The sequence below is a fragment of the Prionailurus bengalensis genome, chromosome C2 (assembly GCF_016509475.1).
Source record: "Prionailurus bengalensis isolate Pbe53 chromosome C2, Fcat_Pben_1.1_paternal_pri, whole genome shotgun sequence".
NCBI classification, from domain to species: Eukaryota; Metazoa; Chordata; class Mammalia; order Carnivora; family Felidae; genus Prionailurus; species Prionailurus bengalensis.
Window position 1 is genome coordinate 153,805,207 of NC_057350.1, and position 18,457 is coordinate 153,823,663.

At 60.4% G+C, this 18,457-nt stretch overlaps 1 protein-coding gene across 4 annotated transcripts; it reads right to left on the bottom strand.

The window, feature by feature from the left end:
• Nucleotides 1–108: 108 nt before the first annotated feature.
• On the bottom strand, nucleotides 109–18,457 carry VILL (villin like). Of its 4 annotated transcripts, none has more exons than XM_043595746.1 (20): nucleotides 18,176–18,457; nucleotides 13,740–13,806; nucleotides 13,483–13,557; nucleotides 12,997–13,202; nucleotides 11,561–11,669; nucleotides 10,435–10,545; nucleotides 9,979–10,178; nucleotides 9,526–9,604; nucleotides 9,327–9,425; nucleotides 8,496–8,634; nucleotides 7,957–8,057; nucleotides 5,958–6,095; nucleotides 5,694–5,852; nucleotides 5,001–5,180; nucleotides 4,313–4,458; nucleotides 3,167–3,311; nucleotides 1,346–1,531; nucleotides 1,085–1,156; nucleotides 612–863; nucleotides 109–354 (listed from the first exon to the last, which is right to left on the bottom strand). In XM_043595746.1, exons 2-20 carry the CDS (start codon nucleotides 13,803–13,805, stop codon nucleotides 241–243), a joined length of 2,577 nt encoding a protein of 858 aa, XP_043451681.1. In that variant the 5' UTR covers nucleotide 13,806; nucleotides 18,176–18,457; the 3' UTR covers nucleotides 109–240. The 4 variants fall into 4 exon arrangements, with proteins under 4 accessions (XP_043451681.1, XP_043451680.1, XP_043451683.1 ...); XM_043595745.1 differs by lacking the exon at nucleotides 18,176–18,457 and adding an exon at nucleotides 16,161–17,323; XM_043595748.1 differs by lacking the exon at nucleotides 18,176–18,457 and adding an exon at nucleotides 13,899–14,538.

Consider the following 18,457-nt stretch of genomic DNA (forward strand, 5'->3'; position numbering starts at 1 on the left):
GAGAGAGCTCCGTCCTCTGGAATATTCCCCCTCCAGCCCCAGGGGCCCCTCCCCCTCCAGAGGTGGACCCACCAAGTGATGCATAGTTGAAAGCCCTTACAACACACCTTGTGAGGGCCACGGACTTTTATTGACGGGGGAATGCCAGCGGGGTGTCCCCGGGGGCTCAGGGGCGTGCTGGGAAGGCACCCCTGGGGGTCCTGGCTACGTTAGTGGCACCGACACGGGCAGGGCCTGGGTTCAGAAGAAGCCAAGCTGCTTCTTCTCCTGCTGCTGCCTCCACTTGGCCATGCTATAGAATTCTTCCTTGGACTTCCCAAAGATCTCTTGGAAGTCAGAGTCTGAGAGATAGAACTGGCGGGGGGAGGGTACAGGGCCAGCGTGTCAACTGAGCCCAGAACCCTGGCCCATCCACCCAGGGGTGTCATCGCAGGGCTCAAGGCTCTCCTCTCCCACATCTCTCTGCCCATCCTCCCCTCTGAAACACACGTCTTCCCGGGCAACCTGCCCACCGCCCACCATCAGTGGGTCATGCCCCGGGTTCCTCCAGCTCAGTTTTAGATGCATCGGTTCCGGGGGCAGTGAGTGGCAGGGGGGCCTCGGGCACCCACCTCCTTGCGGGCCGGGTCCACACCCTCTGGCAGGTCCTCAACAGCCTGATGCATTAGCCGTTCGCGGGGCAGGCTCCCACTGATGGTGGGTCTGGGGCTGCTGTGTTGGCTGTTGGTGCTGGCGTCACCTGCCTTGGGTCCTGGCTGCAGCTCATTCCCTGAGCCGTCCTGGGAGCCCTTGAGGGTCTGCAGGGTCAAAGGGTCTGCCCCGCCATTGCTTGGCCCTCTAGACAGCTGGAAGTCGTTGAGTTCCTGCTCAGAGAGGGGACTCAGGCTGGGCGTATGGAGGAGAGGCTCCCATGTGGAGGCCACACTGAGCCCACTGGGCCTCTTGCCCCCACTGCAAACCCTGCCGTCCACCAGGGCCTGGCTCCTTTCTTGTCCGTTCTGCCCATCTGGATCATGCCGACCAAGCCGAGACCCTGGTGGGAGCCGGGAGGGGGAGGGGCGGGGCGGGAGAACCCAGTACTCACTGCTGTTATCTCACATATGGCTGGCATTGCTCCCAGGCTGCCATCCACCCCCTCCTTGTAGGACTGGTCGTTCTGGGGGCAAGAATCAGGGCGGGGGCAGGATGGAGGGCACCCCTGGCACCCAGGAGGCGACCTGACGGCAAGACCAGGTCTCCGCCACCCACACGGGAGGTCCCCGGGCAAGGCGATGCCTCCTCCCAGTCTGCTCAGGGCATACTCTCCCTGGAGTAGGGTGGGGCTGGGAGTTCAGGCCTCACTCACAGTCCACTTGTAGGGGTCCCAAGCGAGGAACCATCCAGTGAAGGTGGGGGGCTCATGGCCCTGCTTGATCACCACGATAGGCGTGGCGGGGCTCCTCCCTGCCGGGTGGGTCTTCAGGTACTCCTGGCCCCAGTCCACCGCCTCCTTCTTCCACTTGCTGGCAGCTTCCCCGAGCCACAGGAAGACCTGGGTCACAGAGGGGGCCTGGCCTTGGGCGAGTGGAGGGGCTGCCCAGCGCTGACCACTCCCTTCCCACTTGTGTCCATTAACTGGTCTCACAACCCCTCCACACACCCCAGCCAACCAGGCACAGCCAGGCAGGCTGGCCGCCATACCCATACACCCATCAACATGCTAGAAGATCACAGGCGTGCACATATACATTCAAGTCACAGATATTTATTGAGTACCTATGGTGTGCCAGGCACTGTTCTAGGCACTGGGGGGTTCAATAACGGGGGGAAAAGCAGGCAAAAATCCCTGCTCTTACAGAGCTTTCATTTTACTGGGGAGACAGAAAAATAAGTAAAATATGTACTATATCAGATGGAGAAAAACAAGGCAGGGAAAGAAGACACCAAGTGTGGGGGCGGGGAGGCAGAAATACTGCTATTGTTTCTTTTAACGTTTACGACAGAGAGAGACCGAATATGAGCAGGGGAGGGAGAGAGAGAGAGGGAGACACAGAATCCACAGAATCCGAAGCAGGCTCCAGGCTCTGAGCCTGTCAGCACACAGCCCGATGCGGGGCTCGAACCCACGAACCGTGAGATCATGACCTGAGCTGAAGTCGTCAAGACGCTTAACCGACTGAGCCACCCGGGCGCCCCAATACCGTCATTTTAAATTAGACTCAGGGAGAGCCTTCCCGAGAAGGTGACGTTTGGGAACGAGCTGGGGGAAGCGTGGGGAGCAAGTCGAGTGTTCTAACCGGAAGAAACAACCAGTACAAAGGCCCTGAGCGTGTTAGGGGAGTGGCAGGGAGGCCACTGTGGCTGAGGCAGAGCCAGTGGAGGGGGAGAGTGGGAGCACATGGGCCCCGAGAGGGCCGTCGGGTCTTGTGGGCTGTAGGAAGGGCTTTGCTGAGTGAGATGAGAACACGCAAGCCTCGTGGCTGCATCCACACAGTGTCACAGACCCCGTGATGCAGACACCCACATGATCGCAGCTACGGACACACGATCCCCTACAGTCACACGTGGCCACACGTAAACACGATCGCGCCCCATCACACAGTCGCACGCACTCTGGAAGACGCAGTTAGCCCTAAACCGCTGCTGCACGTAGCCTCCCAGAAACATAGTGACCCGGCCACACAAACAGTCACTCAGTCACTCACTGCGGTCACCCAGTCTCTTAGTTTCCCCAGTTACAGCCAGGGCTCGACCACAGCCAAAACAGTCACACACAGGAAGCACACACGCGCGCACACGGTCAGTCATTCGCTTTGCAAACGCTCACACTGACACGTTAGCCACAGGCACCCGGTCACCCGGAATCACACGTACCGTCACAAGGCACACGGTGGCGCCCAACCACAAAACTGGTCACAATCGCACACAAGTCCCAGACGTAGCCAGAGTCTCCTGCAGCCTCCTGGTGACACGGAGTTGCCCGTGGTCACACAATGCATGCACAGTCACTCATGTGACACTCACGTGTCTCACTCACGTGTTACAGCGTCACACACCATCACACAGACTCCCCTACAGCCTTACACGGCCAGAAACACACAGCCACGCACACTCAAGCCGGTTGCACAGACATGGAGACCCCCCCCGCCCCACTCACACCCCAGCCGGACAGGGGAGGCCACCTCACCTCCTGCCAGGTGTCCAGTAACATGATGTCATACTTGTCCAGGTCCTCTTGACTAAAGAACACCATTTCCGTGAGGACCAGGTGGCCCATGTGGCTGGAGCACTCAAACAGTCGGGGCTGGAAGCCGGAGACGTCCTCGGGGAGCCTGGCCAGCGTGGGCAGCCAAGCTGTGAGGGGCGCACACAGAACTACGCCTCTCGGCAGCCTGGACCGAGCCAGCCCTCGGCACAGGGCCCCCACCCCAGGGGAGGGGGACAGCTTCTCCCGGAGCGGACGCACGGACCCTCCTCTGGGCTCCCCCCATCCCATAATTCACTCCAGAGACGCCTTGCTGCTCTCTGGGCCCCAGCCTCAGCGTCCCCATCTGTCAGCAGGAAAGCACATTACGTGACCTGTCTCGCCACGGCCAGCTGTGACACAAGCCGCCCCGGGAAGCTGCCCAGCAGTGGCCCCTGGGAAGGGGACGGCTGGCTTAGCAGGGCAGGGGGGAGGGGTGTTGGGTTGGGGCCCTGCCCTCCCCTGGTCCGGGCTGGGGGCCGGCCTCAGGCCCGAGGTGGGGGAAGGGAAGCTAGACTGAGAGAGGGGGACGGTCATACTGGGGAGCTCAGGGGGTTTGGGGTGAGTACAGTGCCTACACCAGACCCGCAGACACACACAGCAGCCTTGACTCAGCCTCCTCCCTCGAAGGCCTCACCTGGCCTCAACCTCTGACACACACCCTTGTCCATTACACACTCCACACACGCTGTTTATCCACATGTCACACCCACATCCACACCCCCCCCCCCCCCCCCCCCACACCTGGTACCATGACCCCTGCGGACTGCGGGTTGAGAATGGGGCTTTGCTCCCTTGCCCTCTGTCACTGGTCAGGTCTGGGACTAGGACAATGCAGGGAGCCTGTTCGGCCAGCAGAGGGCGCCACTAGCCAACTCTCCCGGGCATCTTCCTGATCCCAGTTGCCCAGGGGCCGGGGAGTGAAGGGTAGGCTGCGCCTCCACGAACTCCTGGAGTGGGAGACCAAGAGGCCTTCGTGCTGGGGGGGGCCTCTCCAGCTCTCTGTGTGACCCTTAAGTGGTCACCCACCCTCTCTGGGTCTCAGTTTCCTCCTCTGTATAAGAACACCCTCCGCCCAGCCCCTGTCACCTCTTGTTGCCGGGGTAGGGAGCCGGGCCTCCCAGGGCCTCCCAGAAGCCGGGAGGCTCCTGACCCTCCAGCACCGTTTCCTTGTTCTCCCCAGAGACGGCAGAGACCGCCGTCCGCGCCATCTCTCGCTGGTCACCGCTGCAGCCCTGGCCCACAGAGAGCTGGGTCAGGCCCTGAAGGGGGAGGGGTCTTCACCTCCAGCCCCACCTCCCCCACTCACAGGGGACTCTGGGGAGCTGGGCCCGAGTCACAGGAGGCCAAGGCTGATGTCAGGGCACGCATGAGCAAGGGATCCCGCCTTCCCCCCTCCCAGGACTGGGACCCTCTCCTGGTCCAGAGAATGGGATGGGGACCCCAGGCTGGGGGGTCATTTGTGGTTTATGAGCATTGGAGGAAACTCTGGCAAACCGGACTAGGCCTCCTTTTCCTCCCCCTGAGAGACTTGGGAAGAGGGGCATGCTCCTCGCTTGAGGCAGGAAGGAGGGAAGGCAGTCTCGGCCTGGCCTGCCTCTGACCAGCAGACTCCCAGATCTACTAGTCACTTTCAACCTCCCCCCAGGTTCCAGAGGGACCCCACTCCTGGCCTAGCCGAGGCTGGACACGAAGTCTGCATCTCCTGGGAAGGAGACCCGTCCCTTGCCTGGCACACCACCCAAGGGATAAGTCGAGAGGTCAGTGATATAAGTACCTTTCCAAACCAGAGGTAGCAGATGCTAGCTGTGACCAGCAAGAAGATGTCATGGGAGTTGAGGGCTGAGGCGCGGGCTGGTACCTCCACGGTCCTGGTGTTGCAGCTGTCGGTGCCTTGCACGTGGAAGAGCCTTGTGGCAGGTGCTGGCTGCTCCTTCCCATCATGCCCCGTGTGCCCCTGTAAGAGGGCTGGGCCTCAGGATGAGGCAAGGGCTCCTGGGAGCCGCCTCCCTGTCCCGGTGATGGACAAACTGCCCTGGGGCCCACCAGACCCTCGCTTGAAGCCACCACTATTTTCTAGACCCTCTGGGTGTAGAGCGTGAGGGTCCCGTCAGCCTATGACAGGGAACCAGGCCCTTTCTAAATGGATCGCTCCCCCATCTCCAAGGAGTCAGGGCACGGTTTCCCCCAGGACTTATAGACAGAAAATGGGGACCCCAGGCAAGGCCCTGGGTCCCTTTCAATTCAGCTTCTTCTCTTGTGCTTCTGCTTGGCGGCTGGCTCTGGGGACCAGGGGAAGAAACTGAAGCCGGGGTCACTCTTGGAGCTCCTGGGTATCTAACGGCACCAGGAAACCTGGGGTGGTAAACGGGCCCCCGGGCTGAAGAGAAGCTTAGTACGTGCATGTAAGGGCTGTGGGCACACGGAAGAGCCGGCGAGGCTGAGGGAACAGCAGCAAAGTGGGCCCTACCTGGAAGACCACCAGCTGGCCCTGGAAGATGGCGAGGAAGTGAGGGGGCTCGCTGCCCATGGTCACGTGCTCCTGCACCAGGGCTCCCCGGTACATGAGGTCCAGCTCCTCGGCATTGCAGTTCAGGGCTTTGACATCACGTGTGGTGGCGCGGTGGCCCTGCAGGTGGGGATGGCAGGGGCCTGGAGCGGCTCTTAGATCCCGTTCTCAGAGCCTCAGCTCTGGGGCCTGAAGGTGCCCACCACCCCTCTCGGGCCAGCGTACCCGCCACAGGTACAGGATATACTGGACGTGGCCCATCCTCTGGTAGGTGTAGAGGACGAGGTAGCAGTTGCCTGCACACAGCTGTGCATGACGCTTGGGGTCCACGGGCTGTCTGCCTAAGTCCTGGATGCACCACACCTAGAGAACAGAGGCCCAATGGGCGCGGCCGGCTCCTCCTCTCGAACCAGCCCGGCCAGTCTGTGCCCAGCCCGAAAGCTCCCCGTGGCCTCCGGGCCTGCCTCATCTCTGCCAGGCCTGCACAAGGATCTGCAGGTGACCCTTTCCGCCATGGGCCCCCGGGACCCGCCACACTTGCGCTGGCCCGCGGTCGGCCGGGACGCAGTTGGCGTGCGGTGCCTGGGACGGACAAGCAGTGAGAGCTCCAGAGGCTGCTGGGACGGACCTGAGCCCTGCCACACACCGCCCTCACCCTGCCCCCGCCAGCCACAGCAGGTTAGGGGCAGGCAGCTCCTGGCACAGCCGCTCGCGGCTCAGGCCAAGGCTGCAGAAGCTGGGCAGACGCGAGCCCTTGAGCTCCGGGAAAAATTCTTTTCTCAAGTGTCACTTAAGAAGACAAAGCCTATTCAGAGACTGAAAGGAAAATACTTCCTTGTACTGAAGAGCGCGATTTCCTGTTCCTATGGGTAGCGAGCATGGGTTCTGGAGCCTCAAACCCCAGGCAGGCCGTGGGGGCAGTGAGACCCTTCTGAGCTTCAGCCTTTCCCACCTGGAAAGTGGGCATAGCCACGCCCACCTTGACAATGGCAGGAAACAAAGTCTGGACATCATGTGCCCACACAGGGCCTGGTAGCTGTCTCTGGGGAAGGTGTCCTCCAGACCAGAGCAACCAGTCTCTTGCAGAAGAGACTGACTGGGACCACACGCGCTACCCAGGAGCAGCACTTCCCTGGCAGCTAGGCCTCCTGGATCAGGGGCTCCCCTGGCCTGCCTGCCTGCCTGCTGGAAGGGATCCCCTCCCGGCCTCTGTGCTTGGAGCCCGAGTGGCAAGACCTCCTTCCTTCCCACCTTTGCCCTCCCCTCTGTGTTGTCCCCCTCTGTGTACCCCATCTCTCTTGCTCTTCATCCCATCCCAACTCTGTCTCCTCCCTCCTCTGTCTTTCTCAGTCTCTTCTGTCTCTCCCTGTCCTCCTTCCCCTCTTCCCTTCTCCCTGCTCCCCCACACCTTGCCACGTCTCCTCCTGTCTTGGTCTCTTCTAACAGCCTCTGTCCATCCATATTAGGACAAATACAGAAGGGAACCTTGGAGAAATGGCATTTTCTCTGACCTCGACCTACCTTGAGAACTAGGAGCCCTTCACATGGGCCCAGAAGTCCTGTTCCCAGAATTTTACAGCATCCCCACACCAGCCATGGGCCAGATGGAACCAGAGTTTTTGCCTCCACTTTATTGGTAAAAAAAACTGAGGCCCAGAGGAATGCAGGGCTCTACGAGGGATCAGATGAGATGTCAAGATGCAATCCCTACGTCTCCCAGAACACTGATCTGAGCCCAGGCGGCTGACAGTATGTGCCTGTGTGGGCGGCGACAGATCACATGTGACGCTGTACCCTGTCGGTGTGTTCCTGTGGGTTGAGCATTCTGTGTGTCTATGATCACGCGTGATGCAGAATTTGTACAATTACATGTTTGCAGTTGGTTAACTTGGCTGATTGGGTGCAGTTAGGCGTGTGCGTCTGTGTCTGTGGCATATGTACGGTTGTGTCATATATTCGACCGAAGGGCACAATCAAGTATCTTGAAGCGTTACCGTGCCGTGTGCCAAGTGTTACCTGAGCAAGTGGCCACAGCTGCACAGATTGATCAGGCGTCACGCGTACGAGCCAGCAGGAGGGAGGGCGTGTGTATATGTACACACGCCCCTGGGTGTCCCTGCGTAGATGCGCAACTTGGGGCACTTTAGCAGCCATACCCTTCAGCTGAAGACAAAGCCTGCCCCTGTGTGCCTATCTTCCCCCAGCCGAGCTAATGCCCCCTTACCTCCACCTTCCCGGAAGCGTCGTCCACCATCCTGAGCTGGGCAGCTAGCTCAGGCTGACTCTGCAGCTTGCCCACATCCGGCCTTACCTGAATCGATTTACCTGACGGGAGGACACGGGGTGTCACGGGCGTCCTTCGCCTTCGCCAACCGCGTCCGCCCATCACTCAAAAGAAAGCCCACTCTGGCTACGCTCCCCCACCCGGTGGCGCTTTCTGGGGGCTGCCCCCTGGCGGCCCCACTCTGTCCCCCGCAGACCCCGCTCCGCGTGGGCCGCGCCCCGCCCCAACTATCTCCCGCACCTGGTCCCGCTTACTCTTCCGTCCAACACGAGGTCCAGGGTGCCGTCCCGCGCCGGCCCCGCCCCGCCCGCTCTCCCATCCCGCCCAGGTTCTGGGTGCGGCCCCACGCCGGCCCCGCCCCCCAAGGCCACGCCCCCGACCTTGTCCCGCCCATCTTCCATTCCGGCCGAAGTCCCCGCCCCACCTCTCGGGCCCCGCCCCGCCGGCCCCGCCCCGCAGGCCCCGCCCCGCGCGCTCACTTAGCCTGGCGAAGTTCTTGTTCCCGCGCTGCTTGGTAGACCAAGACTGGAAGAGCTGTTTAAACGAGGCCGACTCGGCGCCGTCGTTCACCACCTCCACGTTGGTGTAGGTCGGGTAGCCTTTGGCCTGGATGAAGCCCTGGGGCGGGGGCTCTGTCAGGCGTGCGGCCCGAGGGCCCAATTCTCCGCTCCACCCTCGGGGACCTGACGCTCAGCTGAGCGCAGAGCAGTATTAATTAACCGCGCTCATGACCCGCTTAAGAAGTTGGCTCCTTTACTACCGACTTCTCTGAGGTCCCTGAGGACAAGCAAGGTCCCTTTCGTCTGGGCCTCGGGAAGGGCGGCCCATGACAACCGCCGCCCCCTCCAGGCGCCAGGCAGAGCCCTGTCTCCCCTCCTCGACAAGGAGGGGGTGCCCAGTGCGGCTTGCTTCTCAGACCTCAAGGCAGGTCCACGTTTTACACGAGGACCCTTTTACACATGGTTTCTTGGGTGCTCGCTCCCCCAACCCCTGTCAGGGCTCCCAGGGCAGGCTGCATGCCCCTGGTACCAGAGAGGGACCCTCGGACCACTGGGCAGAACTGTGTCCCCGTCATCAGATTGGGTGCTTTGTCTCCAGGCTTAGACCCCAGGGCAAAGCCATGTCCTCCTCTATCAGACAGGCTCCTAGGGCAGGATGGATCCATCTCCTGGCCCAAGGATAGGACTACCTTCCCTTAAAGGCCCCCAGGAATGGATGTGTCCCAGCTTAGATTTCAGAGTACTGCCATTTCTTCCCTCAGACCCCAGGGCAGCTCGATGTCCCCTTGAGACAGGGCCCAACAGCTTTACCAGAGCCCGGCTGAAGGCAGCCTTTTTCTCTTGGAGGCTGGACAGGCGTCCCTGCCACACGTAGATCTTGAAACCACCCTGGTCCAGGATATAGTAGTCCTGGGAGCAAGACAGGGACTGGTTGGTCGGTGGCCCAGACTGGGCTGGGGTCGTGGGTGGGCGGGGATGCATGACGAGCCGGGGACCAGGCCTGTCTCACCTCTTCCCGCAGTAGGTCTTGGGTTAGTGGGCAGGTCGCCAACTCCTGGATCACCAAGTCCTCATCCTTTTCACAGACACTGGGGGACAGGCATCCAGAGGTGGGCAGCTCAGCCCCTCCGTGGGCTCCACTCCAGCCCCCTTTAGTCCTCGCAGAGGCAGAAGGCATGGGGTCTGGGGCCCCAGGTTGAAGTCTTAACTTCACCACAGCCTTGCCGTGGAGCCTTAGGCTACTCTCTGGCCCTCCAGTGCCTCAGTTGCCCTATCTGTACAATGGATTTCTCAAAAGAGCAGTCATGCAAGAGTACAGGCTGGACCCAGAGCCCCACATGGCTTGCTCCAGAAACCCACGGGCCTTTTCTGGAGGCCTTTCTAGAGACACTGTGTTACGGCTGGAATGACAGACGTGCAGACCCAGGCATGCAGACTCTGCCCACTCCCAAGATCTGCTCACTGGTAGAGACGGACGCTGGCTTTCTGCAGCTGGTTAACACTCTTGTCGGGCCTGGTGGCAGGCAGGTTGCCCACTCTGCAGCCCAGCACGGCTTCCATGATCCGCATGAGATCAGTGGCTTCAACTTCATCATCCACCACGCCAATCTGTGCGCGACCACCGCGCTCCCTGTCCCGGAGGCTGCAGGTCAGGGCCAGGCCCTGCAGGAGAGGACCTGGCAGTCAGGGCTTCCCCAGCATGGCCCCCGCTCACCGCTGACAGTCTATCCCAGATCCTTCCCGTCGCAGCTCGGCTCCCAGAGGCTGGGGTCAGGGGCAGGGTCTGGACTCAGCTTGCACATAGCAGGTGCTTCTAAGGTTGTAGTGGCACAACCAAGCCCACCTCCTGAGGGGTCTGGAGGATGGACACCCTTCTCCCTGAGCCCTGCATCCCTTAGTTCCCAGGGTAGACACTGACCCGTGCCTTCTCAGGAATGCTGGTCTCAGGCCCATTCCACTGGATCATCACCTTGCCCAGGTCCAGCAGGAAGATGTCCCCCTTATTAAAGCTGCTCCAAGAGAGCTCCACCTGCCAGAGCCAGGAGGGGCAGGGCAGGAAACAGGGTGCCATACCACCAGCACGCAGGTGGAGGGGCGCCACAGCCCATCTCCACCTACGTGAGCACAGCTCACTCGTGTGCACGAGGCTGTGTGCAACCTGGTGTATGTGTGACCACTGCACCAGTATTGTGGTGTGTAAGCACGCATCTGTGTCACCGTATGAGACCTTGAAGGTCACCCTGTGGGTGTAGCTGTGTGCCTCTCTAGGCCCTACCGGAGGCAATGCTGCATTTCACGGGATCTACAGGATTATGACACTCTTCACTCCGTGCATGTCTGCAGCTGCACATCTGTACACGTAATGTGTACACAAGCGGAGCGTATCTGTTTACCCATGGGTGTAGATGTGTGTGTACACGCTCATGTGTACGTATACGGGGGCACATCAAATGGGAACCAGTGCGTGAGCTCGTGGGTGACAACGTACGTGTCTCCGCATGGGGGACAACGTGCTATCCGTGGAAAAGGATAGTTATCGTCCAAACAGAGACACTCTGGGGAGTAAAAGGACAGATGCTGAATAATTGTGCCAATGCGACGGGCAAAACCTGGGCTGCGCATTGTCCCTGCACGACCAGGGATGTATGGTCACTGAATCTGTGGGAGACAGCATGTGCGCCCGTGGGTGGTGAGGACGATGCGCCCGAAGAGTGTGGGGCTGTGCACCCCCCCACCCCACAGCATGCTACTGCCCACGGTGCTTACACGGACCATCCGGGTGCACCGTCTGGTCCGCCTGGCCTCCCCAAGTTCTTAGTGTGCCCACGGGACGGGTGAGAAAACAGGATCAGAGGAGCCACGGAGGGGTGGGGCTGGCAGCCTGGCTCTGCCTTCCCCCTCCTCCTTCAAGATGGGCCACCCGGGAATGCCGACAGCGCGCACGGTGCCCCCACGGCCCGCCTCCACCCTCCGCGCTTCCCTGCACTTCAGCACACAGTCCGACCTGAGCCCGAAGACCAAGCGGCACCCGGGGCGGTCCTCACCTCGGTGGCCGACACGTGCTTCCTCCCCTGGACGTGCAGCAGTCGCTGGATGTTGTACAGGTTGGTCTCCACGTGCGTGAGGGCAGAGGCCAGGCCCCCTCTCCTGTAGCTGGGGCGGGGGCGGGGGCGGGGCATCGCAGTTAAGACCCTCCACAGCTCCGTGCAGGAGCGAGTGCAGGTGTGAGCACACACGTGTGCAAGCGGATATGAAAAGTGTGCACAAACACATGAGCACACACATGGGGCGGGAGTGTGCGTGTAGATAGGCGGACACGTGCGTGTACCTGTACGTGTATGCGTGCAGGGCATAGTATGTTTATCGTGTATAGATATAAATACATGCATGTTGTGCACATGCGCATGTACCTGTATTCCATGTTTGTATACTTGTATACCACGTATACAAGGAGGGGCATAAGGGCATCTGTTTATCCACGTAAGTATAGATGTGAGTGCATGCAATTTGGCAGCAGCACGTTTGTGTGCACACAGACACGCACATTGACATACATGTGTAGACGAGCCCTCCTATAGGCCCATCGTATGGGCATGGTGTGTTCTCTGCGGGTGCGTGCACAAATGTGTTCCCGTAGGGGGGTTTAAGTGTACGAATCAGAAACGACCCAATACTGGCATTTTCCTACGGTTTAACTGAATATGTTGCAGTTATTAATTTAACACGTTGTGAAGCAATTTACAGCAAAAGACATATTTCTAGCGGGCACAGTAACGGAAAGGCAAACTCAAAACACCCTTGGCGTCCACGCCGGGGTATACACCCAAGGGAAATGAAAAACACGTCCACACAAAAAACTTGTAGAGGAGGCGGACGTCAACCAAGTGCAGTGTGGTGATCACTTCACGCTGCTTCTAAGCCACACCATCAAGCTAGTGATGCATGTCAATTATATCTCGATAAGACTGGGGGAACCCGTGCGTACAAATGTTAACAACAGCATTACCCATCACAGGTCAACGTGGAAGCAATCCAAACATCCCCTTTAAGTGATAAATACATAAATAAAATGTGTTCTATCCCACCATGTGTCGTACGGTTCCGTTTATAAACATGTCCGGAATAGGCACATTTTTGCAGACTGGATGAAGAAAATGTGGGGGTGGGGGGCGGGAAGGGAGAGTGTTGGGAAGGGTACGGGGCTTCTTCTTGGGGTGACAAAGGTGTTCCGCAACTGTGGGCACGGTTGCCCAAGTCGGTGAACGTACTAAAAAACATCACCGATCGTATACTTTACACGGGTCGGTTGTGTACAAGTGGGGGCATAAGCGTATCTGGGAATTGGGGCGACATGGTAGGGTATGAGAGTTGCACCCCAGAGAGGACGTCTCCCCCTCGCCCGACACCCCCACACCAGGGAGGAGAGGGTCACCCCAGGCCGCCCAGCCACCCGCCGCCCCGGGGCCCCGCCCGCACTCACATGATTCCCGAGCGGAAGTAGCTGCGGAAACAGTCGGACTCGTGGCCCTGCGCCTCCCGGTGCTGCACGGTGGCGCCACCCAGCGTCTCCTGCAGCTGCTGCACAAAGGCTTCGGCCGCGTCCTGCGCCTCGGCGCCCGCCTCCTTCCCCGTCCAGTAGTGCAGGTCGCTGCACGCCCCCTGCGTGGCCTTGAGGCTCTGGGGAACCTAGGGCCCAGGTGTTTGGGGGCGGGGGGTGCAGAGGCCCCAGGGGTGGGGTGGAGACTGAGACCCCAGGATGCACTGAGGGCCTTGAGGGGACTGGGCAGGCGCCTCCCCGGGGCTGGAGGTCCAAGGGGGGCAAAGAGGCCTCAAAGGCAGGAGCCCCCTTGTAGGGTGGATGCTCTGGCTGCCGGCCTCCCTCTTCCTGGGGTGGAGCTTGGTCTGCATCAGCAGACTCCCCAGCCGGGGAGTTCCCACCCCTCAGACAGACTCCCCAAATGCTCACATGGAGGACGATGTAGCAGTGCTCCTCGAAGAAGTTCCCATAAGCCTTCTCGGGGACTGGCGCCATCCTCAGGTCCTGGGAGAGGAGGGTGCCTAGTGACAGCTCAGCAGAACCGTCCCCCAGCCACCTACCCTCCATGACCCTCTGGGGTGGGGGACAGGAGGGAGCTCCGAGTTGGTGGGGGGAGGGAGAAGCCTAGTCTCAGAGACTGCGTGCTCTCTGTGTCCCCAGCTCTGCTGTCTGGCTGTGCCCCTCACCTCGATGATCCATACGTGGAGGTCCCTGCGGCTGTCAGTGGCTGGGAGGCTCTTGTTGACGTCCATCCTAGGCCAGGTGGAAAGAGGGAAGAAACAAGAGCCAGAGTCCTCAGGCCCCGGCCACCTGTGCTCTGGGCTCCAAGCAAGAACTCTCCCCACCTGCAGCTCTCCAAAGCGCTGTCATCATAGAACAGGCCTTTCATTCGGGGGGCTCTCAAGTCACAAATGGCAGCAAAGCAGGACAGACCCCGGCACGGAGGCTTTGCAAACAGGGAACAGGTTTGTCGTCTGTGGTTGTGCTCCTGACACAGGGCCAAGCTCTGTGGGCAGGGATGGGTCTTGAACATAGGGACCTCTGCAAGCAAGCAGTGAGAAACAGGCTGTGCAGACAGACGAGATCTGCAGTCAGAGGCAGTCACTGGAGACAGAGGCAGGTTATGCAGACAGGCAAAGGTTGTGCTGGGAACAGAACAGATTCTGCAGCCAGGGGTAGACCCTGCACACAGACTTCTGGTATTCGACTGAATCCTGCAGACAAAGACAGGCTCTGCGTTGAGGGACAGAGCTGCCAATAGGCCTGGGTCTTCCAGGCAGGCAGGGACAGGCTATGCAAAGAGACACGGCACCCTCGGAGAGTGATAGGCTATGCGGATAGAAAAAGGCTCTGCATACAAGCATAGGCTCTGCAAACAGGGACAACTTCCTCAGACTGAAGAAAGGGATACAACAAGCACAGGGTCTCTTGGCAAAAATGAGTTCTGTAGTCAGGGACCAACTGTCTGTGTAAGGACAGACAGCGAAAGTCAGAGAAACAAGCAGCCGGGCAAGCAAGCGAAGGTCGTGAACACAAAAAAGACTCTACGAACAGCTCCCGATTCCGCAGGTGTGGAGGAACTTTGCAGGTGGGGAAAGACTTTGTAAATGTGGGTGGGGACAAACCCTTAAGGTAGGTATCCTTTATATAAGGGACAGACGGCAGAAACGGACAGGTACAGATACGCAAGGCTCTGCAAACAGCACAGCATCTGCCCAGACAGAGGCAGTCTCTTGAAGTAAGCAAAACATCTCTAGGCATGGTCCGACTCTGCAAGCAGGAGCAGCCTTGCAAAACAGACCCAAATCCTGCATACAGGGAGATGGGAACAGGCTGGGCAAACCATCATGAATGCTGCAAAGAGATCCAGACTCTGACAAAAGACACAGGCTCTGCAGACGGAGGCTCTACACACAGAGACTTGGCAGATCGGGAGAGGTTTTGTAAGCCGACAGTGCTCTGCAAACAGACGGGTTCTGTTAACAGCGACAGCTTTTCAGAGAGGCAGGGTTTGCTGAAATGAGCGGGCAGGGAAATCAGCTTTGCGTTCAAGCACGGGTGTCCCAGACTTGGGCAAGATCTTGAAACAGGGCTGGGGTGTGTAGGGAGCCCAGGTTCTGCAAACAGGGACAGACCTCATAGAAAAAGATGAATTCTGGCAACAGATAAAGGCTCTGTGAGTAGGGGCACGTTCTGCTAACAGTTACACGTAGAATTAGGAACAGAGTGTGCAGACAGGATAGGCTCTGCAAATGGGAAGGTGCTCCCAGATAGACACGGTGACCTCTGACAGCGATAACTCTTCACAGGAATAGCTCTTACAAGCAGGTACAGTTTTTATCCAGGGAAATTCAGATGGGGCGTGCAAACGGCTAGAGGCCCCCCCCCAAAATGTCAGAGGTTGCACAAATAGGGCTCAGGTTTCGCAGACAGAACCGGACTCTGACATAAGAAAAGCCTCTGCAAACAGGGGCATAGTCTAGAGACAGACTGCGGAGGAAACAAGGTCTGCTGACAGGGACGGGCACTGCAAACAAAGCTCTGCACGCAGGAACAATGTCTTCAGGCACAAAGAGGCATCCCAGACGAGGGAGGACCCCAGGCAAACTCCGCAGACAGGGAGAGGTTCTACGCGCAGGGCAGCGTCTGCCGTGACAGCAAATCTTGGACCCAGGGAAGAAAGCCAGGTTCTGAAAAAAGACTCTGGAAAGAGCCTCAAGACACAGGCTCAGGAGGCACGCCGAGAAGACGAGGTTTCTGCAAACTCGGGACAGGCGGCACACAAGGATGGCCTCCGACGACTGTGGTAGCGAGCAACAGGCTTAGCTCGCGAGAGAGGGGGGGGGGGGGGAGTCAAGCATGGGCCCTCTGAAATCCCCGAAACAGAGCTGAACTCTCGACAGACCCTGCGGACGGCCACAGGCTCTGCAAACAGTGGCTGAGCTCCCGCCGTGCCCTGTGGTTCTGAGCGGGCCTAGGAGAGCCGCCCGGAACGAGAGGCATCTGGGGAGGCCGGAGGGGGGCTCTGGGTTTTGTTGCGTCTTCGCAGGATGACTCTCGGCCCCCCCCCCCCCCCCCAGGCTGCCCTGTAGCGTTCCTCCAGGAACCTGTGTGTGAGGTCCGGTCGTCCCTTCATCCGTTGGAGTTCTTTCTTCCATCTAACCTAAATCCGGCCGGCTGCAGCTCTGCTTGTCGCTGCGGCTTTGCCCCGCAAGTCACTTCCGTCTGAAGTCCTCCTTCCTAGGGACCCCCAGCGTAGCGTTCGCTCCTCTCTTCTCCCCGCAGGAACCCTTGCGGCTCTGCTGACCCTGCACGGCCCCCGGGGCGGACTCGGTGGGAGAGTCCGAGAGAGGCCGAGGCCTCTGTGACTCATGCCGAACAGCCTGCATTCCTCCCACCTTTGTCCAGAACGCTGAGGGCTGGGCTCCCGGCCCTGGTGAGCTCACCGCTGACTGGGGGGGGGGGAACTCCCAACCCTCTCGCGGCCTCTGGAAGCGCGGGGTGGGGGAGGGGGCCGCCCAGGGTTAGAGCTGCCCTCGAAGGCTCCGGGGCCGCCGAGGCCGTGGCCACGCCCTCCCTCGCTGGCGCGGAGGGCTGCCAGGGCCAGGGGCTTGTGCTCTCGCTGACCCGCCAGCTCCCAGCCGCCCGCCCGCCACCCAGCAGGTTCTCGGTGAACAGCCGTCGAGCGGACGGAGCCTGTTGCGCACCGAGTGCAGGGGGACGGGGAGCGGGGGTCACCCTGTGCTCTGACGGCACCCGCGACTGCTCTTGCAGTACGTGTCTTTGGGTGTGGCGGAGACGTGCGTGACAAGCGGGCCCGGTGGTCGCGTAAAGGTGGTCCCAAGCACCAGAAAACGTGCGATGCCGCTGAGGGACAGGCGGCATGGTGACATTGGGCGGTGATGGGTAGCGACGGCGACCGGGGCACAGGTGGGCGGTGACCAGAGGTACAAACTACGGGCTGTAGAGCATGTGACCGCGTGAAAGCGCGACAGGGTGGCAGGAAGCGTGGCTGGCCACCAGGGGCCCGTGGGGGACAGGAGAGTCAAACTGGAGGCCAGAAGGTTGGGCCCGGGGTTACTTTCACCAGGCAGGGTCAGCAGCACCCACGGGGGCTGGGTTCCAGCCTGGGGAGCCAAATTCTCAGGCGCCCAGGGCCTGAGGCCCTCATCCCCATGTAACCTGGGTGGCGGGGGCAGGGATGCTCACGGGGAGGGGGGCCGCTCTCTCCAGCACCCCCTCTCTCCTCCAGGCAGTCTTCTTCTCCCTCAGGGGGGCCTTTCCCTTCCCAGAGCACCTCCTCTAAACTGCCAAGCCCTCCCACCCTAGATGTCCCCTCTTCCCCTGGGTAACTCCCTTCTATCACCTACCCTGCGGCGGGCCCCCCACTGTGTCCTCTCCCCCCCTTCTGAAAGCCCCCTTCTTTTCCTTGGGGGCTTGCCCACTCCAGCCCGGGGCCCCCTTCTCTCCCAGATGCCTGGTTCCTCTTCTGACAAACCCATCTCCCCCCTTCCCTGTTCCCCCTCCGTTCCTGGGCGCCCCTCTGTCTGCACTGGGCAGCCCCCCACCCCCCCAACCTCCTTCCCCAGCCCCCTTCTTTCTGCCTTCCCTGCTCCCAGTGCTCCCTTCTCTCTCCCAGACCCCCCACCCCCTTTCCCTGCTACACCCCTTTTCTCCCCCAATGCCCCTTTCTCCCCCCGGCCTCTCCTCCTCTCCCCTGCGTTCTTCTCACCGCCAGGCGCCCCTTTCCTTTTCCAGACGCCCCCTCCTTTCCCAGCCCCCCTCCTCTGGCGCCCAGTGGCCACTTCCTCCTCCTGAGGTACCTGTGAAAGGGCGCACCCTGAGGTCACTTTGCCTGCTGGAGTCTGAGGAGGGAGGGCCGGGCCTGGGCCTCCAGGTATGCGGAGTCTGGGCGACAGAGGCCCCACCTGTACAGAATCTGCCACTTTCTCCCCGTCAGGCTCCCGGCCAGGGCCTCCCTGTCCCCATCAGTGTTGCTCGCTGCCCCCCAGGTTCCGGTGGCCCCCTGGCAACCCTGAGCCCCACGACCCCTTTTTAGACACCCCTGACTCAGAGCGGCCCCTCCCAGCCGATTCTGGAGCCCCCTCCTTGCCAGGCCTACCTGCTGGAAAGTGCTCTCTTTCCCGGCCAGTGGGCAGTGCTGGGTCTGTCCCCCAACCTGTTCCTGCATGAAACTCAATCCCTGCTCTTGCCCAGGAGGACACACCCCACTGCCTGAGGGCTGGGCTTCCAATGGAGTCAGTCAGTCAGTCAACAAATATTGACCCAGCTCTCTGAGAACCACCCCGTCCCGGGCTCGTGGCTGGTCTGCCAGGCCTCCCCTCCTGGGTACTGGTGGCCAAGAGACAGCAGGGCACGGAGGCCTGGGCTGGGCCAAGATGTG